This window comes from Somniosus microcephalus, chromosome 6, assembly GCF_052327205.1.
Source record: "Somniosus microcephalus isolate GS21.2 chromosome 6, FLI_Smic_1.0, whole genome shotgun sequence".
NCBI classification, from domain to species: Eukaryota; Metazoa; Chordata; class Chondrichthyes; order Squaliformes; family Somniosidae; genus Somniosus; species Somniosus microcephalus.
In genome coordinates, this window is record NC_140992.1 from 27,416,051 (window position 1) to 27,443,680 (window position 27,630).

General features: G+C 43.9%; 1 protein-coding gene across 1 annotated transcript in view; it reads left to right on the forward strand.

Annotated features, from left to right (window-relative positions):
* The window catches only part of LOC147115547 (uncharacterized), a 64,767-nt gene extending 37,772 nt beyond the window's left edge, over positions 1–26,995 (forward strand). Inside the window, exons 2-3 of the mRNA XM_085989866.1 lie at positions 17,630–17,868; positions 21,582–26,995. Coding sequence (XP_085845992.1) covers positions 17,678–17,868; positions 21,582–21,786 — 396 coding nt within the window. The 5' untranslated portion in view covers positions 17,630–17,677 and the 3' untranslated portion in view covers positions 21,787–26,995. The remainder of the gene's footprint in view (positions 1–17,629; positions 17,869–21,581) is intronic.
* The last annotated feature ends 635 nt before the right edge of the window (positions 26,996–27,630 follow it).

Consider the following 27,630-nt stretch of genomic DNA (forward strand, 5'->3'; position numbering starts at 1 on the left):
TAATTTATAATTCTGCATCTGATCATAAATCAGTGTGCAAATGGATGCAGCAAGCAAATTATACTGGATTTTTGAATGTAATAATCATGTACACTGAACAAATTATATGTGTTATACAGTGTAGCTGTGGATTCAGCATTTTAATTAAAAGAAAGTGAATCATAAATGAGTTTCAAAATAATAACTTCATTGGTGCATCAGATAACAAAGAGCTGTAAATTTGCTGTCATTTTGCATCAGCACTGAAATATGGCTTGAATTTAAAATAGCACCAAGAGAAATGCAAAAATCAAAAGGAATCTTGATCACACTTGAGTGCTACTATTACACTTCTAATTTACGCAGTGTCTGAGTCTCTTTCTTCATCTTGGACAGGTGAGCCCAAAGGTCTCGGATTGCGGGGGAGGTGCGGAGTGCGCAGTTCACAAACGTTGTACTGGGGAGTGACCAGCAAGCTGACTGAAAAACAGATTGCAAGATATTAAGCATTAGAGTACACGCAATGAAGCTAGAGCCCACACATATGAGTTAGCTTGGTATCCTGTGACAGAGACAGTCTCTTGTAATTTAAGCAAGGTGATACCACAAGCTCAAAGAATTATTTATGAATTTTGTTGAAATCATGAGACTAGCAACCAGAGATCAGATCCGGAGCTGGTTCAGCAACAAAAATCACAAAGTACAGATGGGGAAAGCCATTCAACGCATTCAGCTCATCTTTCCATAGAAATCGGTAGATCTCTTGCTGGGGATCAGTCCTTCGCTGTGAGATAACTCCTTTAATTTTGTACCCATTGCTTTCCCTTTTTGAGTCAATTCATTAACCACCTCCAAGTTTTATCTAGGATACCCTCTGTCTTAAGCATCTGTCGTAGCCTTTCATCTGGATTTTTTATCAAATGGGGAAATTGGCATCTGTGTGGAGAGATAACTTAATGGTCTGCCTTTGAGGGTAGTCAGTTCTACACATTGGTCCAATGTAAGCCTTTGTTTAAGCTTAACATCCTCCAGTTAATACTTGGATCACACTGATGTGGTGGGGGATGCTCTTCTGAGGTTGGGGATAAGCCACAGTATTACAGAACAGTAGGGAGCGCTTTACTCTGTGAGACATCCCTTCCTTGGCCTGGGAGTGCTTGATGCTGACACCTGCATGCCAAAAATGGAACAGATTCCACCCCCTAATGCTGACACCCTAACTTTGGTGAATTTGAAAAATTGAAATTTTAAATAAAAGAATGACATAGACTAAAGAAGCTAATCAGAGAATACAATAACAGGCTGGTTAGAATTGTAATCATGTGTTTCCTCCTTCCCTGCACAACTCCAATAGTGCATTTATTGATCCCACTGTGAGCTTTAGAAGTTCAATTTCTTTCATTGAAAATGCCTTCAATTTTCCCTCTGCTTTTCACCCCTTATTTTAAGTGTTCCTGAGCTACACACCATTTCCCAACAGAGAGAGGGGTGGGTGAGCCGTGCCTAAGCCTCTATCTGTGCTACTCCAAACATGGCTGCTCCAAATAACATGATTTGTTCTTCGATTTTGTATCCCTCCCTGCGGAGAAATATCTAACCTGCTTCCCCTTTCCACTTCTTTTGTTCTCTCCCAGCCCTGCCGTTCGATCTATTTCATTTCCTTTCCAGTTTTGAAAAAGGGTTTGACCCGAAACGTCGACTCTAATTTCTCTCCACGGATGTTGCCTGGTGTGGTGTATGTGCCTTTAAGAGCCCCCTGTGTACTGTAATGCCGGTAATGGCCACTTGGGCTATATAAGCCTGTATAGTGTCTTGCATCTGTTAGTTCACCTCCAGACTTTGTTCAGTAAACACCTGTGAAACCAACTCCTGCATTCCGTGTCTCCATTAACACACGGATACAACAGTGGCGACGAATTGGAAACGGACTTACCTGCAATTCGGCAGCACCTCAAGGAGATCGATTCCTCAGACGAAAGTCGAAGAAAAACAAGAAAGAAAAAAAAAAACTGTGGTTTCACCAGCTAGCCGAGCTGGTGGCAGGTACTGCAATAATCCGTCCTGGGCGGCGGGCTGGGGCTCCATCGGCTGGCTCTGCAGCGGGGCCGAGCAGCAAAGGCGGAGGCAAACAGAGACAGAGGGTGGAGCACTCGGGAAACAGCCGGCGCTGCAAAGCAGGTCGGCGTTCGGACCAAGCAGAGGGAGGGAAAAGTCCCAGAGAGTCCGGCGGGAACAAGTCTCCACCTATTAAAAAAAATACCTGTGTAAATAAAAACCGCGGAGAACAGCGTTGTCAGCAGCGGCGGGAAAGCGCGGGAGGCGCCATTTTATTCTGCGGGGAAGAAAGGAAAGCGCGGGAGGCGCCATTTTTTTTTCAGGATGCCTAAGTCTGGCAATATTACTGCTTTCGATAGCGATATAGAGGATTGGACCACATATGTGGAAAGAGTGGAGGTATATTGCACAGCAAATGAAATAGAGGATGATAAAAAGGCATCAGTACTTCTAAATCTAATGGGCGCAAGGACATACGGGCTGTTATGAAACTTAATCACTCCAGCCAAACCGAGGGACAAGAATTTTAAGGAGATTGTTGATACCCTACAGGAGCACTTAAACCCAACACCGCTGCTGATAGCGGAACGATTCAAATTCTTCAGGAGGAATCAGCACAAGAATGAAAGTAACGCTGATTACCTCACCGAATTAAGGAAGCTGTCAAAGCACTGCCAATTCGGAGCAGGACTGGCAGATTCTCTTCGAGACAAATTCGTCTGCGGTCTCCTAAGTGAAGGAACACAGAAAAGGCTACTTTCTGAGAAAGATTTGACACTGGACAAGGCTTTCAGTGTGGCTGTATCATACGAAGCAGCCGCAAGAGGAGCTGCAGAGATACAGCAAAAGCCACAGGACTTCGGCACCCATGAAATGACACAGGGTTTCGAGAGATGTTATCACTGCGGCAGATCCACCCATGACCAGAGGGACTGCTGGTTCAAGGACAAAGCATGCAGGCAATGCGGAAAGATTGGACACATTGCACGTGTATGCCGATCTGGAAACAAAAAATCCACGGACAGGAAAAAAATCAATAAGGAAAAGTACAGAAAGGTACAAATGATGACGGACAGTAGCTCCGAAGACCAGAAGAGCGATAGCGACTCCGGAAACAAGAGACTAAGCTGTCTCAAATTACACAATGTAATTGCCAAAGAAGATTACCAGACCATTTGGGTTACCCTCACGATAGCGGGGTCCCCAGTTAAAATGGAGCTAGATACAGGATCAGTTCTGACCGTCCTAAGTCGACGGGATTACGAGTGGCTATTTCCACATATACCTCTGAAAGACACATCCATTATCTTGAAAACATATACGGGGCAGAAAGTATACCCCAAAGGGAAAATAAGGGTGCCTGTTGTATACAACGGCAAGGAAATACAGAAGTTGTATTTATACGTTCTGCAAGATGGTGGTCCACCGCTGTTGGGACGTGAATGGATCAGGAAGATATGTTTAGACTGGCACTCCATTCAGGCACTGACGGTGACCAGTAAGAAAAAAAATGATGACGACGTCATACCTGAACGATTAAAAGACATCTTGGCCAACGCCAAGGAAGTGTTTCAACAGGAACTAGGAACCTTGAAAGGCGTCACCGCCTCAATAAAAGTGGAAGATGCGGCAATTCCCAAGTTTTTTAAGGCAAGGCCGGTGCCATACGCAATTCGTCCAGCAGTCGAGGCAGAGCTGGAGAATTTGGAAAAGGCAGGCGTATTATCCAAGATAGATTGGAGCGAGTGGGCAACACCCATCGTCCCGGTCATGAAGAAAACGTTGAATAATGATAAATCTGAAGAACAGAGAAAAATTCGCATCTGTGGGGACTTCAAGGTGACTGTAAACCCGGTCCTTCACACGGTACAGTATCCTCTTCCGAGGATAGAAGATATTTTCGCCTCACTATCCGGAGGGAAACGTTTCACCAAAATTGACTTGGCACAAGCATATCTACAGATGGAGGGTGAAGAGGCCTCTAAAAAGTATCTCACGATTAATACACACAAAGGCCTGTACCAGTACAATCGACTGGTTTTCGGAGTAGCATCAGCTCCAGCTATCTGGCAAAGAGCTATGGAGCAAGTCCTCCAAGGGATTCCGGGGACTCAATGCTACCTAGATGACATCCTTGTAACAGGAGAAAACGACAACGAGCACCTTGCCAATTTGGAGCAGGTGCTCACTAGGCTGAAAGAACGGGGCCTACGAGCAAATCGCCCCAAGTGCGAATTTTTCCAGAAACAAATATCATGTTGTGGCCACATAATTAACGAGGAAGGGTTGCATAAGTCACCTGAAAAAATTGAAGCGGTCATAAAAGCCCCAGCACCTGAAAATGTCTCACAATTAAGGTCGTTCCTGGGATTGATAAATTACTATCATAAATTTTTACCGAACTTGTCAACTGTTCTGCACCCTCTTAACGAACTGCTACAAACGGGAGTAATTTGGAAATGGAGCGAAGACTGTAAACGTGCCTTCCATAAATGCAAAGGCTTGATCACGTCCAAGGAAGTTTTGGCTCATTACAACCCATCACTGCCAATCAGACTGGCGTGCGATGCATCCCCTTACGGCGTAGGAGCGGTATTATCGCATAGATTCCCTGATGGCTCGGAGCGGCCGATAGCTTTTGCGTCACGCTCATTGAACTCAGCTGAGCGTAACTATGCCCAGATCGACAGGGAAGCACTCAGCCTGGTATGGGGAGTTAAGAAATTCAACCATTACCTACACGGACAAAAATTTACCTTGTTGATTGACCATCAACCCCTCGTCTCCATATTTAACCCTAAAAAGGGTGTTCCCATTATGACAGCGCAAAGGCTACAGAGGTGGTCCCTTTTCCTAGGGGCACACCAATATGACATAGAATACAAAGGATCAAAACAGCATGGGAATGCTGACGGTTTATCGCGCCTACCGTTGCCAACGGTAGAAGAGGCACCTACAGTGGACCCAGTGGAGATGTTCCACTCAACCATAGCGGAATGTCTACAGTAACAAATTCTGCCATTGAAAAGGAAACGAGAAATGACCCGAGTCTCTCACGAGTCTACGATTTAACGGTGAAGGGATGGCCAGCACATGGCGAACCACTGTTGCCAGCATTCTCGCAAAGAAGAGAACAGCTGTCAGTGTGCCGAGGAACCTTGATGTGTGGATCCAGAGTGGTGATTCCACCCAAACTCCAGGATAAAGTGCTAAAAGAGCTTCACGAGGGGCATCTGGGTGGAGTGAAAATGAAGAACCTAGCCAGAGCGTTTGTGTGGTGGCCAGGTATCGATGGAGACATCGAAGAAATGACCAAGAGCTGCCTAGGATGCCAGAAGGTCCAAAACGCCCCACCACAAGCCCCTCTACATCCATGGGAGTGGCCCTCATCTCCATGGCAAAGGGTACACATCGACTTTGCTGGTCCATTTATGGACTCAATGTTCTTAATCGCGGTTGATGCACACTCCAAGTGGCCGGAGGTAATAAAGATGTCCTCCACCACCACGGAAAAAACCATCACAGTATTAAGGACCATATTTGCCAGGAATGGGCTGCCTGAACAGATCTGTTCTGATAATGGACCGCAATTTGTGTCCGAAGAATTCAGGAAGTTCTTAAAAAACAATGGGGTTAAGCACTACACGTCTGCCCCATACCATCCCGCCACCAATGGATTGGCTGAAAAGTTTGTCCAGACCTTCAAGAAGGCCATAAAGGCCATGGGTAATGAAGACATAAATCTACAGCATAAGGTAGATAACTTCTTGTTTGCATACAGGAATGCAACACGTGGTTACAAACCAAACTCCCGCCATGATGTTCTTCAATAGAAGCCTAAGATGCCGGCTGGATTTGATCAAGCCAAACATCAGAAGGGACGTGGAGAACCGGCAATTTCAAGGCATGAATGAAAGGCCAACTAGAACCTTCCAGATAGGTCAACAAGCTTTGGCCCGGGACTACCGTACCGAGAAATGGCAGCCTGGAACTATTTGCACACGACTAGGACCGCTGATGTATACCGTGGACATTGGAGAAAGCATAATAAGGTGCCATGCTGACCAGATCATGGAGTCATCCGAAAAGGGACAACCTACACCACAACTCTATACGCCTAATGATGAAGTAGAGATACCCATAGTATCTACCTCCGATCCGGTGATACTGGAACCAGATGAACCCGACACTGGCATTCAAGCCGAATCGACCTTGCCAAAAGAACCTACTACACCAGCAGAAACTACTACACCACCGAGGCGTTATCCGGACCGAGTCAGGAAGCCTCCAGAGAGACTGACTTATAATTGATTAACTGCAGCAAATGTGTAGATTATTGTTCTTGTAACATGTTAATTAATGATTACTTAATAAAATGTTCTGTACTGGTTGTCTAAAAGGGGAGGAATTGTGGTGTATGTGCTTTTAAGAGCCCCCTGTGTACTGTAATGCCGGTAATGGCCACTCGGGCTATATAAGCCTGTATAGTGTCTTGTACCTGTTAGTTCACCTCCAGACTTTGTTCAGTAAACACCTGTGAAACCAACTCCTGCCTTCCGTGTCTCCATTAACACACGGATACAACACCTGGCCTGCTGAGTTTTTCCAGCATGTTCTGTTGTTATTTCCCCTTTTCCCCCCTTTTCCCCCGACTGAGATTTGCAGTGTAACGATCGTGGCCCAAACGGCATCCTACCATCCCATTGTACAGCACATTGGTGCAACAGCACACTGGCTCACTGTACCATAGCTTTGGCTAGATTTTCATAACTACAGTCCTTAGAAAGTATAGAATGGCAGAGATCAATGTCGAGTTCGAAAGATGAGGGCAACCTATTTTCAGAACACCAAGTGCTGGAAAGATAGGAAACAAGTTTCTATTGTTAAAGTGCTCCAAACAGAGTTAAACTACAGTAAAGAAAACAGCTTTTTCAACAGAACTGAATGCCGCTTTCATAAGGCCTGCTTCAAATAGCCACAGAGTTGGAAGTGTGATTGGAAAGAAGGGATGTCAGTAGAGAAGGTTGTTGCAGCAATTCAGGCAAAGATAAATGAACAGTTGCTAGCAATTTGTTACAGCCTGCAATGCCAGCCTATTTAAAGTGTAAGAAAAGGATCCTGTTTCTGTTGAGATCGAGTTACAGCTCAGGTTATCAGAAATCAGACCAGCAGAGCATGATGTTTTATGGTCTCTGGCCAAACCTGCTTATCTTGTTTCTCTCAATATTTTCAATAAATTGTGTCAGCAAATATGAGAGTAATACTGTACTGGGAAGAGAAGCTTCCTTTCATTTTGAGATGCAGAGAAAATGACATTGCAGCATATGAATGAAATTTAAAGTTAATCTGCTGAGTATTTTGCTTTCAATACAGCATTAGGAATGGATTTGAATTGTCATTGTTTGAATGTGGGTAAGCCTGGATAGGGAAAGAAATATATGATCCTGTTTATTATACTGTGTTTAACACAGGAAAATTCTGGATTGCCTCGATTATTCAGTTAAGCCTGTATAATTTGAAGGAACTTTATTCCACTCTGTTTTCTAAAAATTGCATCCTTGAAATTGGCTTGTTATGTCAGAAAGTGTAGGTTTTATCTCCTTTTGTAACTTCCTTCATATCCGACTTGTGTCACACACCCATTGTTTTTTATTACGGACACTGTTGTTAATCATGTCACCATAATATAAGGGGATGGCAGTAATTGTTGACCCGTAGAGAGAATGAAGCCACTGTCATTTATATAGAAAATAAAATAATGGACAGACGGCAGAGCTGAGTCCAGTCTCAGAGCTTCACTCCTTGTTTTCCTGTGCTCGAGATATTTCAACAGCATCTGAAACACAGACACTTTCACTGCACACTTTTATTTTATTATTCCTGTTTGCACAACCTGAACAGCCAGAAATGTTATGAACTATTCTTTAAAAAATTATTTCCATTGGAAAATTGATCATTAACTTACGCTGTTATAGAGGCATGGCGACAATGTTGTGACAAAATTTAAATATATTTGTCTAAAATTTAGGTTGGTATTTGCTTTTTTAATTCTGTCACAGTATTTGAGAGGTTAAAAACAAGTTTATCATAGAATCATAGAAGTTTATGGCACAGAGCGGGATTAAACGGAATGGACTTGAACAGAATGTTTGATTTGGGAATTTGGAAAGAGTGGGAATTCGGAGAACAGGAAGAAGGAGTTGTTGCTTTTTGCCTACACTACTTGTAGTGCTTTGTGTTACAGGTAGATATTTAATTTCAGTACCCATAACTTAATCTAGATCATGTAAGTAGTCAAAAAACTACACTGTAAACTAAGCTACCTAATTACAAATTTAATTAAATAAAAAAAGGTCATATACGGATGGCAGTGCAGGCGGTGTGCCGCAATTGCAGTATGTGGGAGTTTGTGGAGAGCATTGTGATCCTGGACAACCACGTTTGCAGTAAGTGCCTGTATCTTGAGGAACTTCAGCTCAGAGTTGTTGAGCTGGAGTCTGAGGTGCAGACATTGTGGGGCATCAGGGATGGGGAGAGTTACCTGGCCACTTTGATCTAGGAGGCAGTCCCACCCCTTAGGTTAGGTAGTGGTACAGGTCTGGTTCGTGGTCAGGGACAGGAGGGTGTGACTGCAACTCAGGCAGGTAAGGGGACCCCAGGTGCAGTGCTGGAGGAGCCTCAGCCTTTGCCCTTGTCCAACAGGTATGAGGTTCTTGCTGCCTGTGTGGATGAGGGAAAAGCCTGCAGGAAGGATGAGCAAGCTGACCATGGCACCATGGTGCAAGAGGCCATTCAAATCGGGGGAGTGAAAGGGAATGTAGTTGTGGTAGGGGACAGTATAGTCAGAGGGATAGATACTGTTCTCTGCAGCCACGACCGAGACTTCCGAAGGTTGTGTTGCCTGCCCGGTGCCAGGGTTAAAGACATCTCTTCACGGCTGGAGGAGAACTTGGAGTGGGAGGGGGAGGATCCAGTAGTCGGGGTCCACGTAGGAACCAACGACATAGGTAGTACTAGGAATGAGGTTCTGCTGAGCGAGTTTAGGAGATAGGATCCAAATTAAAAAGCAGAACCTCAAAGGTAATAATCTCTGTCTTGTTACCTGAGCCACGCACAAATTGGCACAGGGACAAAGAGATTAAAGGTTTAAATGCGTGTCTGAAAGAGTGGTGTGGGAGGAAGGGGTTTCAGTTCATGGGGCACTGGCACCAATACTGGGGAAAGAGGGAGCTGTTCCGTTGAGACGGACTCCACTTAATCCAGACTGGGACCAGTGTCCTGGCGAACCGAATAACTAGGGCAGTAGACAAGGTTTTAAACTAATGAAGGGGGGGTGGGAGGATTCAGGAAAGAGTAAATTTAAAAGCAGCGAGAGAAATTGTCAAGACTCTAGAGCAGAGTTTTGGGTAAAAATAAGCAGAGTGGGTCAGGAAGGGACAGAGAGAGTAACAAAGGTAATAGGGCATCAGTGACTAAGGTGACATCAGGGAAAAAGAGAAATAAGTCAAAGCTGAAGGCACTATATCTGAATGCGCGAAGCATTTGCAACAAAATAGATGAATTAATTAATAGCGCAGATAGAAATGAACAGGTTTGATCCAATAGCCATAACGGAGACGTGGTCGCAAAGTGGCCAAGGTTGGGAACTAAATATTCCAGGATACATAACTTTTAGAAGAGATAGGCAAAATGGAAAAGGAGGAGGGGTAGCCCTGATAATAAAGGATGGGATAAAGACTGTAGAGAGAAAGGATCTTAGCTCCGAAAATCAAGGAGGAGAATCAGTTTGGGTGGAGCTAAGAAACAGCAAGGGGCAGAAAACATTGGTGGGCGTTGTTTATAGGCCCCCAAACAATAGTTGTAATGTAGGGCAGAGTATAAATCAGGAAATTAGAGGTGCATGTGACAAGGGTAATACAGTAATCATGGGGGACTTTAATCTACATATAGACTGGGCAAACCATACTTGCAGTAATAGTGTGGAGGACGAATGCAAGATAGTTTTCTAGATCAGCATGTTGAGGAACCAACTAGGAAACAGGCTATTTTAGATCTAGTATTGTGTAATGAGAAAGGGTTAATTAATAACCTTGTAGTAAAGGGGCTTTTAGAGAAATTATAATGGGGAATAAGGAAATGACAGAGAAATTAAACAAATACTTTGGGCAGAATTTTCATTGGGCCGTGGAGGCGGGATTGGAGGCGCGTGGGGGGTTAAAATCTCGAAATTGGGGGGCACGAACCCATCCTGCCCCCAACCCGCCTCCATGCCAGTTTCAAAGGAGGTGGATACCCGACCTGTGCTGGGACCCGCCTCCCCGAGATGGGAAGGGGAATAGTGCCAATTAACTGCCTGTTAACAGGTAGTTAACAGGCAGTTTTTAGCCTAATCCCTATTTTTATTCCTGAAGTGTGGGATTCCCAATGGCTCCAAACCACGCCAAGTTAACGAGGCGAGCCGTCGGGCTGAAAGACTTGGAGGGTTCGAGATGTCCGGTGTTCAGGTGAGTGATGGGTGCATGAGTGAAGAGGTAAGTGTGTTTGGTGTGTGTAAAGTGTTTAATTAAGTTTTACTTAGCTTTACAGCCTTCCTTCCTTCAGGTCTCGGGAGTCCCTCACCTCACCGGCAGAGAAAGCAGAATGGCCGCGAGCTGTCAAAAGTTGCAGCATTCAGCTTTCTGTTCTGGAGTGATCTCTAAATCAGCCTGAGAGGAAGGAATTAACTTAGTGTACAGATTGTCAGTGTTTGACAGCTTCAAAGAGCTGTCAAACGCTGATACTTCATCTGCCAAAAGGTCTTGACAGATGAAATGTCAATCTGTGACATCACCTGTTGCTGGGTGGCCCTTAATTGGCCGGCTGAGCCCGCTGGGTGGGCTCAACAAGGCCAGTCAAGTGAAAATCGCGTGGGTTGGCCACAACTCGATGGAGGTGGGACTACAACCCCGAAAGTTGTAGCCACGCCTCCAGAATCAAAATCCAGCCCTTTGTGTCTGTCTTCACGGAAGAAGATGCAAAAAACTTCCCGGAAATAGTGGAGAACCAAGGGTCTAGCGAGTATGAGGAACTGAAAGAAATTAGTATCAGTAAAAAAATAGCACTGGAGAAATTAATGGGACTGAAAGCCGATAAATCCCCTGGACCTGATGGCCTACATCCTAGGGTTTTGAAAGAGGGAGCTATAGAGATAGTGGATGCATTGGTTGTCATTTTCCAAAATTCCATAGATTCTAGAACAGTTCCCGCAAATTGGAAGGTAGCAAATGTAACCCCGCTATTTAATGAGAGGAAGGAGAGAGAAAATGGGGAACTACAGACCAGTTAGCCTGACATCAGTAGTCGGGAAAATGCTAGAATTTATTAAGGACGTGGTAACAGGGCACTTAGAAAATAAAAATAGGATTGGGCAGAGTCAACACGGATTTATGAAAGGGAAATCATGTTTGACAAATATGTTAGAATTTTTTGAGGTTGTAACTAGCAGAATAGATAAGGGAGAACCAGTGAATGTGGTGTACAGGAAACTTTGGTTTATCCGGAGGTTAACTGTCCGGAATGCTCGAGCCACCGGCAAAAATCAGGAGCCATTTCATGAGGTTTTTTTTTCTTTTCGTTGCTTTTTTTTCACCAGTCAGGCTCTGCAAGGTCTCGCTGAAGCTGTTGCTAAGCTACAGAGACGCTTGCAAGGTACGGCCGACTGTTCAGAAGCTGTTGCTAAGCAACAGGGTTTGTTGCCAGATACGGAGCTCAAAATCTCCGTATGTTTCAACATTAGCGCTGGTTTGTCCGGCAGTTTTGATGGGACAGCAACAGCTCAGTCCCGTCGGTGTCGGATAGCACAAAGTTTCCTGTATTTGGATTTTCAGAAGGCATTTGAGGTTCTGCTTTTTAATTTGGATCCTATCTCCTAAACTCGCTCAGCAGAACCTCATTCCTAGTACTACCTATGTCGTTGGTTCCTACGTGGACCCCGACTACTGGATCCTCCCCCTCCCACTCCAAGTTCTCCTCCAGCCGTGATTAACCCTGGCACTGGGCAGGCAACACTCGGAAGTCTCGGTCGTGGCTGCAGAGAACAGTATCTATCCCTCTGACTATACTGTCCCCTACCACAACTGCATTCCCTTTCACTCCCCCCACTTGAATGGCCTTCTGCACCATGGTGCCATGGTCAGCTTGCTCATCCATCCTACAGGCTTTTCTCTCATCCATACAGGCAGCAAGAACCTCATACTTGTTGGACAAGGGGAAAGGCTGAGGCTCCTCCAGCACCGCACCTGCGGTCCCCTCACCTGCCTGAGTTGCAGTCACACCCTCCTGTCCCTGACCACTAACCAGACCTGGACCACTACCTAACCTAAGGGGTGTGACTGCCTCCTGGATCAAGTGTCCAGGTAACTCTCCCCATCCCTGATGCCCCGCAATGTCTGCACCTCAGACTCCAGCTCAACAACTCTGAGCTGAAGTTCCTCAAGATGCAGGCACTTACTGCAAACGTGGTTGTCCGGGATCACAATGCTCTCCACAAACTCCCAGATACAGCAATTGCGGCACACCGCCTGCACTGCCATCCCTATATGACCTTGTTCTAATTAATTAAATTTGTATTTAAGTAACTTTTCAGTTTTTTGACTACTTACTTGATCTAGATTAAGTTATGGGTAATTAAATTAAATATCTACCTATAACACAAAGCACTACAAGTAGTGTAGGCAAAAAGCAGCAACTCCTTCCCCCTCTTCTCCGAATTCCCACTCTTTCCAAATTCCCAAATGAAACACTCTGTTTAAGGCATCTCTGTTTATTATCCCGGACATGACGATATTTTACCTGGAAATCATGGTAACACACGTGAGGATAGAGGGAGTGAGGGCTCACTTACAAAAGTAGTTTGCATCATAGAAGCTAAAAATATTGAGAGTAAAAAGGCTTAAAGAACCTAAAAACATAACAAATGTAACGAGGAATGACTGTCGCCCATACGCTCTCATAGTTTTGCTCTTAACCTAGCAGACCCCCAGATTACTGTGCTGTCTTGGAAGTGCTAGATCTTTCAGTGGAGCTCACAATGTGCTCAGGGCTACATCACCCATGTATGTACTGACAGACAAATTCGCTTCGAAATGCACTTGCATCTTTCAATTAACTCCTCTGTGGCCATCTGTTCATATAAATGGGTTTGATGTCAAGAATTATTAGTGTCTCACGAACTAAATTTTCTTCAACATAGAAGTTTGCTGTATAATACAGAACCCTGGAAATATGAAACTTCTTCTCTGCCCTCAATAAAGACTTGTGTGGGTGGATTCAAAGATACGAGTTTAACAGAGAAATGTAGAAACTGAAAGAGAATTTAGGAGTAGTGAGAGCACTATCCCACACACAAAATGTTTTTAGGTGTCAGCTTGTCTCAGTGATAACACTTTCACCTCTAAATCAGAAGGCCATGGGTTCAAGCCTCATTTCCGCACAGTACTGAGGGAACACTGCATTATCGCAGGTACCAGATTTAAACCAAGGTTCCGTCTATCTGTTCAGGTGAATGTAAAAGATCCCATGGCACTATTCAAAGACGAGTTTGACATTGTCCTGGCAAACATTTACCCCTCAACCAACGCCTCTAAATCAGATCTACTGGTCACTTATCTCATTTGCTGTTTGTGGGACTGTGCGGGCAAATTGGCTGTTGTGTTAGCCTACATAACGACAGTGACTACACTTCAAATGTAGTTCATTGGCTGTAAAGCGCTTTGGGGATGTGAAACGCACTATATAAATACAAGTTCTTTTTCTATTTAATGTTCCATAAATGCAATATGCTAAAGTTCATAGCGTGAGGCAGTTCACAACTTTCCAAAGCCAACCAACAACCAGGGGAAGTGAGCCTGCAGGGAAATGAACAATTGAGTCTTTATGTACACTGGGAGAAAAATGCAGTTTTGACAATCACTGTAATATATGGACGCTCTAAATTAAGGGAAAGCCTGTCTGACAAAGATACCCTGCCAACATCTATTAACAAATGGAATGTAAGACATAGTCCAGCACATAAAATTAATTTTTAGCAACAATTCAACTACTTGCTGTGTAGATGGATTGTGTGAAGAAGCATAAAGTGTGAAAGGAATCCTATTAAATACTTGTCTAATGAGCCCGACTGAAACTGTTAAAAGTCCAGGGACAAAAAAAGAAAATATTGAGAGCCCAGAATTGAGCCCATGTCTCATCACCATCTCCAAACTGCCAGTTGGGGAACGCGGTCACATCTCATACCATTTAGTGCCAAGCAATCTGGAGGATATTTTCACTTTGCCAAATTTAGTTCAATCTCTAAAATTAAAGTGGTTATTTTCGTTCATTTTGCACAAGAGTATTCACTTTCATTGTTTCACAGTAAGCTATGTAGTGGACATGCTCAAAAATACAATTGATAGGTTGTGAATCTGTTTTAGTAAACCTGAACGCTGCAAAACTCAAGCAAGCGAATACGGTCCATGAGGATACACCTTCTTCTTGCCATTCGAGCACATCTGCATTGAAAGTATTATAATGCAAAGTATGACTTCTGGACTCTATGTACTAGATTGCCAGATTGAATCATAGAATCATAGAATGGTTACAGCACAGAAGGAGGTCATTCGGCCCGTCGAGCCTGTGCCGGCTCTCTGCAAGAGCACTTCAGCTAGTCCCACTCCCCCGCCCTTTCCCCGTAGCCCTGCAAAATGTTTTCCTTCAGGTACTGATCCAACTCCCTTTTGAAAGCCACGATTGAGTCTGCCTCCACCACCCTTTTCAGGCAGTGTATTCCAGATCCTAACCACTCGCTGCATAAAAAAAGTTTTTCCTCATGTCGCCTTTGGTTCTTCTGCCAATCACCTTAAATCTGTGTCCTCTGGTTCTCAACCCTTCTGCCAATGGGAACAGTTTCTCTCTATCTACTCTGTCTAGACCTCTCATGATTTTGAACACCTCTATCAAATCTTCTCTCAATCTTCTCTGCTCGAAGGAGAACAATCCCAGCTTCTCCAGTCTATCCACGTAGCTGAAGTCCCTCATCCCTGGAACCATTCTTGTAAATCTTTTCTGCACTCTCTCTAAGGCCTTCACAACGTTCCTAAAGTGTGGTGCTCAGAATTGGACACAATACTCCAGTTGAAGCCGAACCAGTGTTTTACAAAGGTCCATTATAGCTTCCTTGCTTTTGTACTCTATGCCCTCTATTTATGAAGCCCAGGATCCCGTATACTTATTTAACCACTTTCTCAACTTGCTCTGCCACCTTCAATGATTTGTGCACATATACCCCCGGGTCAATGTGTTCATGCAGCCCGTTTAGAATTGTACCCTTTAGTTTATATTGCCTCTCCTCGTTCTTCCTACCAAAATGTATCACTTCATACTTTTCTGCGTTAAATTTCATCTGCCACGTGTCTGCCCATTCCACCAGCCTGTCTATGTCCTCTTGAAGTCTATTACTCTCCTCCTTACTGTTCACTATACTTCCAAGTTTTGTGTCATCTGCAAATTTTGAAATTGTGCCCTATACACCCACATCCATGTCATTAATATATATCAAGAAAAGCAGTGGTCCTAGTACTGACCCCTGGCGAACACCACCGTATACCTTCTTCCAGTCCGATAAACAACCGTTCACCACTACTCTCTGTTTCCTGTCACTTAGACAATTTTGTATCCATGCTGCCACTGTCCCTTTTATTCCATGGGTTTCAACTTTGCTGGTGAGCCTATTATGTGGCACTTTATCAAACGAGCCAGATTGGGCCACATGTTCAGAGAGATGCCTCTGGCCCTAGTGATTTTCCAGTCTCGGGGTCATTCTGCTTCCGAAGGAGAGTCCGCCTGGAGTCGGCGTCGAGAGTGGCAACAGAAGGTGTCCGAGGCCTGCCATGGCAGTATGTTGCTGGCAGTCTCAGTGCTGCTGGTACAAGTGCAAAAACAAATTCAAAACTTTTTTTTTTGCATTTGGCACTAAAGCCTATGCAGTCATTTTATTGCAGAAGCGTTTGGACCATAGCAGTGCTGGATGCCCGGGACCAACGGGTGACCCTTGCATCCAGCATTACTGTGGATCAAATAATGTAAAATACTTTTAAGTAACATAGTCCCATCATTTGACTGTGGTACTGAAGATTGTTGGCAGAAAAATGGTTGGGATCACAGGGGACCAATTTTGCATCCCCATCTGCCCCAGTCCTGTCCAGAAATTGTCCAAGGGAGGGTGGAGGATCCGAACCTATATCCGATATTGAAGGGCGCCTCCATATATTCACTTTTTAGCCTGTATTTGAGCTTTACTGTTGTTGTACATACATAGGAATGCACTTGGCCTTGGTGACATGGTGCAGTGTGTTACGGTATGGTAAAACATGGGTCCATTCCCACAATAACCCACACAATAACTTCCATATCTCCGAGCATGAGGAGAGCTTGTACAGAACCGAGCAATTAACCACAGGGAGGGAGAAAACTGGATGGCTGAATCACTCCAGGCCGCATGATATTCTCAAGAAGCCATTTGCAGAGTGGCAACTATCGAGACCCTGGAGCAGGCCACTTGCTGACCCTCTCAGCCTGCAATAGTGTGTGGGTAGGCAAGCACTGAAGAAGGTCATAGAACTCCACAGTCACACTAATGTTTATTTTAAATGTTGGACAAAAGTACTGAGTCATAGAATCATAGACTCTTACAGCACAGAAGGAGGCCGTTCGGCCTGTCACGCCTGTGCCGGCTCTTTGAAGGAGCTGTCAATTTAGTCCCACACCCCAGCTGCTTCCCCATAACTCTGCAAATTAGTCCTCTTCAAGTACATGTCTAATTGCCTATTGAACGTTCCTGTGGAATCTGTCCAGGTAATGCGTTCCAGATCTTACACAACCCACTATGTGAAGACATTTCTCCTCTAGTTCCTTTCCCAATTATTTTAATTCTGTGACCTCTGGTTCCCGACCCACTTGCCAGAGGAAATAGTTTCTCCCTACTTCCTCTATCAAAAGCCCTCATAATTTTGAATACGTCTAATAAGTCTCCCCTTAACCTTCGCTGCTCTAAGGAGAACAATCCCAGCTTCTCCAATCTCTCCACATAACTGAACTCCCTCACCCCTGGTCTCATCCTGGTAAACCTCCTCTGTACTCTCCTCCTGGGCCTTGTTCATATTTCTTAAAGTGTGGTGGCCAGAATTGTACACAATACTCCAGCTGGGGCCTAACCAGAGACTTGTTAAGGTTTAGCATGACTTCCTTGTTTTTGTATTCAATGCCCTTATTTACAAAGCCAAGTATTACATACGCTTTCTTAACTGCCTTATCAACTTGCCCTGCCACCTTTGTTCTTACACCTCCATCAAAAGAGTATAATTTAGATTATAAATCTGAGGGCTGCAAAAATAGAGCAAGAACTGGATCAGAGCTCTCCCTTCCATGGGAAAAGTTCTGTTGCCAGAACATGCGTGTGCAGTGAAAAACCTGAATAGATTCCCCAATAGCTCCTATCTAACGATCATAGTAGGCAACTTGCACATTGTGCTAAAGACTAAAAATCAGGGTGTCTTATGATTCACATTTTTCTTCACAGGAAGCCTACAGTCGCATTTATTTCAAAAAAATATTTTGATGTGTGAATATGGATGTCAGCACTCAAGAAATACTTGATGAAATCAAGACTTCTCAGGAGCAAGGTGATGATGGGAACTTGTTTTACTTGTATGTGGCGACCCCTGGTGGAGCTCCAAAAGACATCCATAAAAAATTGGTGAAGCCTTTTCTGCAGGAGCGCGGATGGCAGAAGGTCAGCTACCCAAACACTGGATTCAGGTACATGAATCATTTGAAGTGATCTCTGGTGATTATCAGTCATAGCACGTGACCCTGCACCATCACCCCCAGAGCCTCTCGAGCGCAACCAGACCATTCCCAATAACGGCGTCTCATTCAACCCTGAGCTGAATTGCATCCCCATGTCCCATCTATCACAAAGACTGCTTGCTCCCATCTCCACAACACTGCCCACCTCCGACTTATCCCAAGCTCTGCTGCACAGTCGCCAACCTACACTACAGGGACAGTTGGCTTCAGCCGTAATGTTTCGCTGCCTTGCCCTGCCAGGCATACTGTACTGCTGTCCTCTGGGGAGGGGGCTCTGGATTGACCAATCCCTGCAGTAGCACTTGCACCTCACCAGCCCTCTAACAGGGGGTTACAGATGCAACACCTCCCCATTGTTGGCCCACAAACTCCGTTCCTTGCCTCCACATTTATTTTGCCAGACACTTTTTGTGCTCCCAACAGCCTTCAAATTGCTGTAATATACAGAAGCAACATCTCTAACCTTTCTTAAGTGTTAATTAAATTCCTTGAATTTGCCAGTAGCCCTTGAAGGATGTGCAATTTGCCACCCCACCTCTTTGGTAAGCTGCCAGTGCTCGGCCCAGTATCAGCTGGGAACTTGCTGTGGATAAATAATGAGGGCCAACCCCAGGAAGAGATGTACCCCGCTGGAAACCAGCAAGTGGCCCGCTCACAGTGAGAATACTTTGCCAGTTTATGTGGCCCCCTCGGGGAATCTAACAGTGCTTGTGGGTGGAGAAAGGAAGTTGGGCAGGGCAGTGGAAGTGCTCCATCACTGATCTTCTACCTCGTTTTTTATCTGCAGTGAGAACCACCACTTAGTGTAATTTTGATTCCAAAGGTTTTTATGATGACATCTCTGGAACCAAGTTCCAATCAATATGTTAATGTACCTTTATTTGTATCTAAAGTAAATGTCTTCCTCTTTTATTGTGTTTAATTTTTATTGCATACCTCATATGTTGTACTGTGTAAATCGATGCTGTGATGAGAAGTTACGGAATGTAAATTATATCCCATGGTCCTCATCACATAGCCTTTCTTTTTATTTCTTGCAGATTAGTGCAGACCTATTGCAATCTGACTGTCGGGTTAGAGATGAGACCATACATATTGCTATTCAGATCAGCTAGTTTCTTTGCACAAAATGATCTAAGTGCCAAGATTCTGCTTTGGACAAAAGAAAGGCACTTATTTACAACTATTTCTGACATTGGGAGAATGCATTCAATAATCTTAGAAGTGTAGGAACGTAGGCTTCGGGAGTTTATCTACAGAAATTATAAAGCACAATGCCAGCAGCTCCGTACAAACCAAGTCCTTATTGTTACTCACAGTGACTGGTGCCAGACTGGTTGGCACCAACCATCTCCAGTTTCCAGTTGGGTTTTTATTTCTTTTGTTTGTGATATTGTCTAGCTGATATATTTAGATATAACGCACTAATCAGTAACATCATTGATGGCTGTTGCTGATGATTCTGCCATTCCCATTTACACCTCCTCTAGACTCATCTTTGGTTTCTATCCCATTTCCATCTCCTTTTGCCTTGCACCATCATCCCTTTTGTAATTTAATCTCTCCTGCCTTGCACCCCATCACAGACCTCCCCTTCTGTTCTTTCCTCCCCCACCCCCGCCTCTGTACTTGCTTAAAACCTGTTACATCTCTAACTTTTTCCAGTTCTGACGAAAGGTCATCGAGCTGAAGCGTTGACTCTGTTTCTCTCTCCACAGATGCTGCCTGACCCGCTGAGTGTTTCCAGAATTTTCTCTTTTTATATCATTGATAGTTTCACAGAAGCACCTTTCTCCGTTTTGTAATAAGTTTTCCCCAAGTTTCTCCCTCCTGAAGACGCTGAGTGGACTACGGCCTCATGCCGCCAGCAGCCCTCTCGAACCTCGCACACGTGACCATTCATCATGTGTGAGCCTAGACAGTGAGGTTTGAGAGGCTATTCAACCATTCAGGACATCACAGCCAGCCCCAATACCGTTTCCGCCTGCAGTCCATACACACACATAGAAACATAGAAGCTAGGAGCAGGAGTAGGCCATTCGGCCCCTCGAGCCTGCTCCGCCATTCAATGCGATCATGGCTGATCATCCAAATTCAGTACCCTGTCCCTGCTTTCTCCCCATACCCCTTGATCCCTTTAGCCTTAAGAAATATATCCAACTCCTTCTTGAATATATTTAATGAATTGGCCTCTACTGCCTTCTGTGGCGGAGAATTCCACAGGTTCACCACTCTCTGGGTGAAGAAATTCCTCCTTATTTCTGTCCTAAACACCTACTATTCCCAGCAGTGATCGCTGGAGAACATTCAATAGTGGAAACCCAAGCTGAATTTTCCCTCCGTAGCCACAGACACTGAAGCCAACATGGCAGTCCACTTGCTGCACCAGCTGAGAATAGCACAGATCAGGAATCAAAACTTGGATCTCTGGCTCAGTACTGTACAGGGACAATCTTATCTTTCAGACTCCCCCCCCCCCCCCCCCCCCTATGCACTGTGCAGTATTGTCAACCTCCAATGTGTGAAAATCACATGCTAAGACACAAAACTGTGCAATTTCATGATGCTTTTGAATTCTGCGCTTTTTATGCCGACAGTCTGAGCGAGAAGAGGCAGTGGCTTTCCCTCTAGGTGAAGACAGTGGGGAAAAGGATCGGAGCCAGAAGAGACCCAACTAGTTACGTTTTTGTTTACTGTACTTGTGGGGCCAGGAGGAGCGGGAGTGCACCTCCAGGCCTCTCATGGAGAGCTTAGGCCTCCCTTGCCATGGGCCTGTTCTCTTTCCTGATTTTAAGCCCCCTGCGAGACAGCCCTGCAAGCCGATCCTGCCACCTGCCTGGTGTCGGTGGGTAGCCACCGGGCCGCGCAATTTTCCACCTCTTCCTACCCAGAACGAGTGATGTAAATGAGGCCCAGGAGTTAAAATAGCCCGGGTCTCATTTCTGGAACAGCGGGTGAGTTTCTAACTCACGCCCTTACCCACGCACCCAGAGTTAAAATGGGGGCCACTGTCTTTCTCACTTAGGCGTGTTCTTTCCTCTACCCACCTCCTACTGCCGGTAACCCAGCTGAAATGAGGACATCATTGCACGGAGAATTGTGCAGAAGAATCCATGTCCTGTCAACAAGCTGCAGTGTGGATTTTGCACTGAGCATTGAATTACTGCCTTATAATGCAACCAGATTAGCCTGAATCCATTCTACACTCTGCAGACACACTGTATTATGGGGCCAGGGCATTGTCCAGTCACAGTTAATGACCATTTTTAACTAAACTGGACTTTATCACCCAACCACGAGTTTTCTTTTTAAATAATTTGTTATTCGTCATAGACCACTGATATTGTGTCTTCAGTGGAGCAGTCAGGTATGGGTCGGTCTGGAGAAGTATTTTATATTTTTAATTTGATGGACTGGATGTTTATTATGACTATTTATGCATATGTTCACCATTTCAGGGATTAAATGCCTGAATTGTGTCGGCAGAAATGAAAATAACAGGGTTACAGCAATAAAAAAAGTAACGATAGTCAGAGCAGCAATTATTACCCCCCACCACCTGAAACCAACAAAAAACACAGCGCCTGTTTTGTTATACAGCAGAACACAGATTAACAGGAATATTTAAGTAAAGTGTAACACAATTTTCCCACTTTCTGCAGGGCATTATACTTCTGCCACAAAAAGTCCGATGGACAGGAGAAAGCAGAAGCTGTGAGAGATCGAACAGAGCTGAAAAACATACTGGATGAATGTAAGGAACGGAATGGAGCCGACTTCAAAGTCCATATGGTGCTGTCTGTGCCAGTAAATTACAACGAAGATTTTGTCGAACTGACCTCACAACCTGGGTCTATTGAATGGTGAAAGTAGAATTGATGCAAGAGTGGGTACACTAGCAACTCAGATTGTCTGTCTGCAATGGATATATATCCTCCAGCAAATATTGGACCTTTGCCTAGTTCTAGTAGCACTTTATCCAGTGAATGTTAATAATCAGGGCATGATTTATTTGGGCTAAACTCTGTCAACAAAGCAAACAATTGAAAATAATGTGTGCAATTGATTACACTTTTAAGATTGTTCTTATCCTGTTTGATTCCCCTTTCCTCTCTACCCATTGCTTTGTCAGTCTGTACGATGGAAGATTGTAGACGGTCCCTTAGCCACAGTCAATGCCGCTCTGAATGAGCTGAGGGGCAATTGATGGAAACATAAGAACATAAGAAATAGGAGCAGGAGTAGGCCAATCGGCCCCTCGAGCCTGCTCCACCATTCAATAAGATCATGGCTGATCTGATCCTAACCTCAAATCTTCTATCACTCTGCATCCACCCGAACCCATGTGATCTCCCGGGAGAGGCGAAAAACCAGATAAAGACCCAATGGCCAATTTGGGAGAAAAAAATCTGGGAAATTCCTCTCCGACCCATCTAGGCGATCGAAATTCTTCCAGGAGATCACTCTGTCCCTATATTTTCTACAGTACTTACCTTCTGTAAAGGCGATCTCCACCCCAGCCAGGAACAGGAATAAAACCATCTCCTGAAATCTAACAGAATTAGAACACAGTAGGAGCAGAACAAGGCTACACGGCCCCTGGGCCCACTCCACTACCCACAGGGCCATGACCATTCCGAACCCAGACTCATGTCCAATTTCCTGCCCGCTCCCCGTAACCCTTTATTCCCTTTACTTCTAGGAAACTATCTATTTCTGTTTTAAATTTATTTAATGATGTAGCTTCCACAGCTTTCTGGGGCAGCAAATTCCACAAACCTACCACCCTCTGAGTGAAGAAGTTTCTCCTCATCTCAGTTTTGAATGAGCAGCCCCTTATTTTATAATTATGCCCCCTAGTTCTAGTTTCACCCATCATTGGGAACATCCTCACCGCATCCACCCGATCAAGCCCCTTCACAATCTTATATGTTTCAATAAGATCGCCTCTCATTCTTCTGAACTCTAATGAGTAGAGTCCCAATCTACTCAACCTCTCCTCATATGACCACCCCCTCATCCCCGGGATTAACCGAGTGAACCTTCTTTGTACTGACTCGAGAGCAAGTATGTCTTTTCTTAAGTATGGACACCAAAACTGTATGCAGTATTCCAGGTGCGGCCTCACCAATACCTTGTACAACTGCAGCAATACCTCCCTGTTTTTATATTCCAACCCCCTAGCAATAAAAGCCAACATTCCATTGGCCTTCTTAATCACTTGCTGCACCTGCATACTAACTTTTTGAGTTTCGTGCACCAGGACCCCCAGATCCCTTTGTACTACAGTACTTTCCAGTTTCTTGCCATTAAGATAATAACTTGCTCTATGATTTTTCCTGCCAAAGTGCATAACCTCACACTTTCCAGTATTGTATTCCATCTGCCAAATCTCTGCCCACTTACTTAGCCTGTCTATGTCCCTTTGCAGGTTTTTTATGTCCTCCTCACTCACTACTTTCCGTCCCATCTTTGTATCATCTGCAAACTTTGATATGTTACACTCGGTCCCCTCCTCCAAATCGTTAATATAGATTGTAAAGAGTTGGGGACCCAGCACTGACCCCTGCGGAACACCACTAGTTACTGGTTGCCAATCTGAGAACGAACCATTTATCCCAACTCTCTGCTTTCTGTTAGAGAGCCAATCCTCCACCCACGCCAGAATATTACCCCCAATCCCGTGATTTTTTATCTTGAGCAATAATCTTTTGTGTGGCACCTTGTCAAATGCCTTTTGGAAGTCTAAATACACTACGTCCACTGGTTCCCCTTTATCCACCCTGTATGTTACTTCCTCAAAAAACTCAAGCAAATTTGTTAAACATGACTTCCCCTTCATGAAACCATGCTGAGTTTGCCCTATTAAATTATGTTTATCCAAATGTCCCGTTACTGTCTCCTTAATAATGAACTCTAACATTTTACCAACCACAGATGTTAGGCTAACAGGTCTATAGTTTCCAGCCTTCTGCCTACTACCCTTTTTAAATAAGGGTGTTACATTAGCAGTTTTCCAATCTGCCGGGACCTTTGCTGAGTCCAGTGAGTTTTGGAAAATTATTGCCAATGCATCCACAATCCCTACCGCTACTTCCCTCAAGACCCTGGGATGCAAGCCATCAGGTCCAGGGGATTTATCCGCCTTGAGTCCCATTATTTTACCAAGTACCACTTCTTTAGTGATTTTAATTGTATTTAGTTCCTCCCCCCCTAGAGCCCCCTGTTTGTCCAGTGTTGGGATATTCTTAGTGTCCTCTACTGTAAAGACTGATACAAAATAATTGTTCAGTGCTTTTGCCATCTCCATGTTTCCCACCATTAATTTCCCGGTCTCATCCTCTAAGGGACCAACATTTACTTTAGCCACCCTTTTTCTTTTTATATAACTATAGAAACTTTTGCTGTCTGTTTTTATATTTTTTGCTAATTTACTTTCATAATCTATCTTCCCTTTCTTAATCAATCTTTTAGTTATTTTTTGCTGTCTTTTAAAGACTTCCCAATCTTCCATCCTCCCACTAGATTTGGCTACCTTATATGCCCTTGTTTTTAGTCGGATACTATCCTTAATTACTTTACTTAGCCACGGATGGCTATCTTTTCTTTTACACCCTTTTTTCCTCAGTGGAATATATTTTTTTTGGAAGTTGTAAAATAACTCCTTAAATGTACACCACTGGTCATGTACCGTCTTACCCTTTAATCTATTTTCCCAGTCCACTCTAATTAATTCCGCTCTCATACCTTCATAGTCTCCTTTATTCAAGCGCAGCACGCTTGTTTGAGATCCAACCTTCTCACCCTCTAATTGAATATGGAACTCAACCATGTTATGGTCACTCATTCCAAGGGGATCCTTTACTAGGACATTTTTAATTAATCCTGTCTCATTACACAGGACCAAATCTAAGGTTGCTTGCCCCCTGGTCGGTTCAGTTACATACTGCTCAAGAAACCCATCCCTAATACACTCAATGAACTCTTCCTCAAGGCTGCTCTGCCCAATTTGATTTGTCCAGTTAATATGATAATTAAAATCCCCCATAATTATAGCTGTTCCCTTATTACAAGCCTCAACTATTTCCTGATTAATACTCCGTCCAACAGAGTTGCAACTGTTCGGAGGCCTATAGACTACACCCACTAGTGTTTTTTTCCCCTTATTATTCCTTACCTCCACCCAAACTGTTTCACTATCCTGCTCCTTTGACCCAATATCATTTCTCTGTATTATAGTGATTCCTTCCTTTATTAACATAGCCACCCCACCTCCTCTCCCTTCCTGCCTGTCCTTCCTGATTGTTAAATAACCTGGTATGTTTAATTCCCAGTCATGGTCACCCTGCAACCATGTTTCTGTAATGGCCACAAGATCATACCCATATGTCATTATTTGTGCCGTTAACTCATTCATTTTGTTACGAATGCTACGTGCATTCAGATAAAGAACTTTCAAATATGTTTTGTAACACTTAGTTCCTGTTTTTTCCCTTTTTAGTACTTTACTTTTTACTCCATACCTTCTGTCCCTTCCTGACACATTCTGTTTTTTAATTCCCCCACTGCTACCAAAGTCTATGACCTTCTCTGTTGTCATTTCTATTATTTGCTCTCTAGAAACCTCCCCCCCCACTAATTAGTTTAAAGCCCTCTCTACAGCCCTAGTTATATGATTCGCCAGGACTCTAGTCCCAGCACTGGCCAAGTGGAGTCCGTCCCAACAGAACAGCTCCCTCCTGTCCCAGTACTGGTGCCAGTGTCCCAAGAAGCAAAACCCATTTCTCCCACACCAGTCTTTGAGCCACGTATTTAACTCTTTAATTTTATTTATCCTAGCCAAATTCGCTCGTGGCTCAGGTAATAACCCAGAGATTATTACCCTTGAGGTTCTGTTTTTTAATTTGACCCCTAGCTGCTCATACTCCTTTAACAGAACCTTTAACAGAACCGTCCACCTATCTAGTAACCTTATTGATAGTTATCATGTAGCCGGTTGTACATGTGAATGTTATGCACGTCAATAGATGGAAACATTCACGTAGCTGCAACTACAACATGGGAAATGTAGAAATACCTATAACTTTAGGAGGATGATCTGAGCTAGTAAATTGAAGTCAACCTTCAAGACGAAAAAGAGGAATAAATGAACAAAACCTCTGATTTGTTTTTGCTCACATAGAATAAATAAAATAAATAAACTCTAGATGTAGTTATTCCTTTTTAGGGATGTGTTCCTAATTTAGTTTAATCCTCTTAGGTTTCCTAGATTTACCGAATGTTACTGTTGTATCCTGCAAGTACAAAGGCATTTGACAATCTAACATCCTTTTTTGATTAAGTGGAGGATCCTGTTAAAAATAATGTACTTAACGAATTTAAATGTACCTTGCCAGCTTTGCACATGCTTAACAGAATTAAAAATTATATACTTAAATTATTTACATGTCTACCTTGCTAGCTTTGCGTGTTTGAAAAGATTTAGATTGTTAGCCACCTTGCACCCTCCATAAACTGGAGCTCATCCAAAGCTCTGCTGCCCGTATCCTTACTCACACCATATCCTGTTCACCTATCACCCCTGTGCTCACTGATCTACACTGGCTTCCACGTCCGGCAACGCCTCGATTTTAAAATTCTCATCCTTGTTTTCAAATCTCTCCATGGCCTTGCCCCTCGCTATCTCTGTAACCACTTCCAGACCGATAATCCTCCGAAATCGCCGTGCGCCTCCAATTCTGGCCTCTTGCACATCCCCAATTTTAATTGTTTCACCATTGACAGTTGTGCCTTTAGCGACCTAAGCCTTAAGCACTGGAATTCCCTCCCTAAACCTCTCTCCTCCTTTAAGATGCTCCTTAAAACCTACCTCTTCATCTGTCCTAATATCTCCTTATGTGACTCGGTGTCAAATTCTGTTTGATAACGCTCCTGTGAAGCGCCTTGGGACGTTTTACTAAAGACACTATATAAATGCAAGTTGTTGTTGTTGTTTAAGCCAACAATTTTGAATGTATGCATAACATGCTTGTACATTCGGAGTGAGGTTCTAATAAAGACACCTATAAATAGTTAATATCTCTGCAGCTGATTTATGTATTACTTTTCACAAATGGTTTTACCAGAGCTGTAATAAACTTACTTGTTTTTTGAGGGGCTTCAAAGCTTTTGGGTGCCTATGGATCATAGCTGGAGAGAACAAAAACTGAAGCACGATTAGGACAAGAATTAGTCTGAGTAACAAAGCTTCACATCTGACGTACGAGTATAGAAGCCTTGCATGAAGTGTTGAAGCACGAGAGCTTTGTTACACCTTTAGTGCTTATTATCCAACTCTGGTAGCTTTGTTGCTATTTCTGTTAAAGGTCTTTTTTGAAAGTGCTTTTGCTATTTATTATTAGGGATTCAGCTATAATTGACTGTCATTTTCATTCGAAAACACTTGTTTGAGAGAGATTTCAACTGGCAGGAGAATTGCTTTTTAGACCGAGGCAGAATGGCGAGGTGCAGCTGCAACAGCTCCTGTTCCTGGCATTAGAATTAGAGCTCTAAATTAATGGCCGTAGCTCTGGTGATGTTGTCCTAGCCATGATCTTTTAGATGATGGATAGCCTCACTACATCTTTTGTTATGGATGGACTCTGATGTGGAGCAGGCCACTTTATACCTGGCCAGTGTTCTAAAATAGCCTTGTACTGTTTGGAGTCAAAG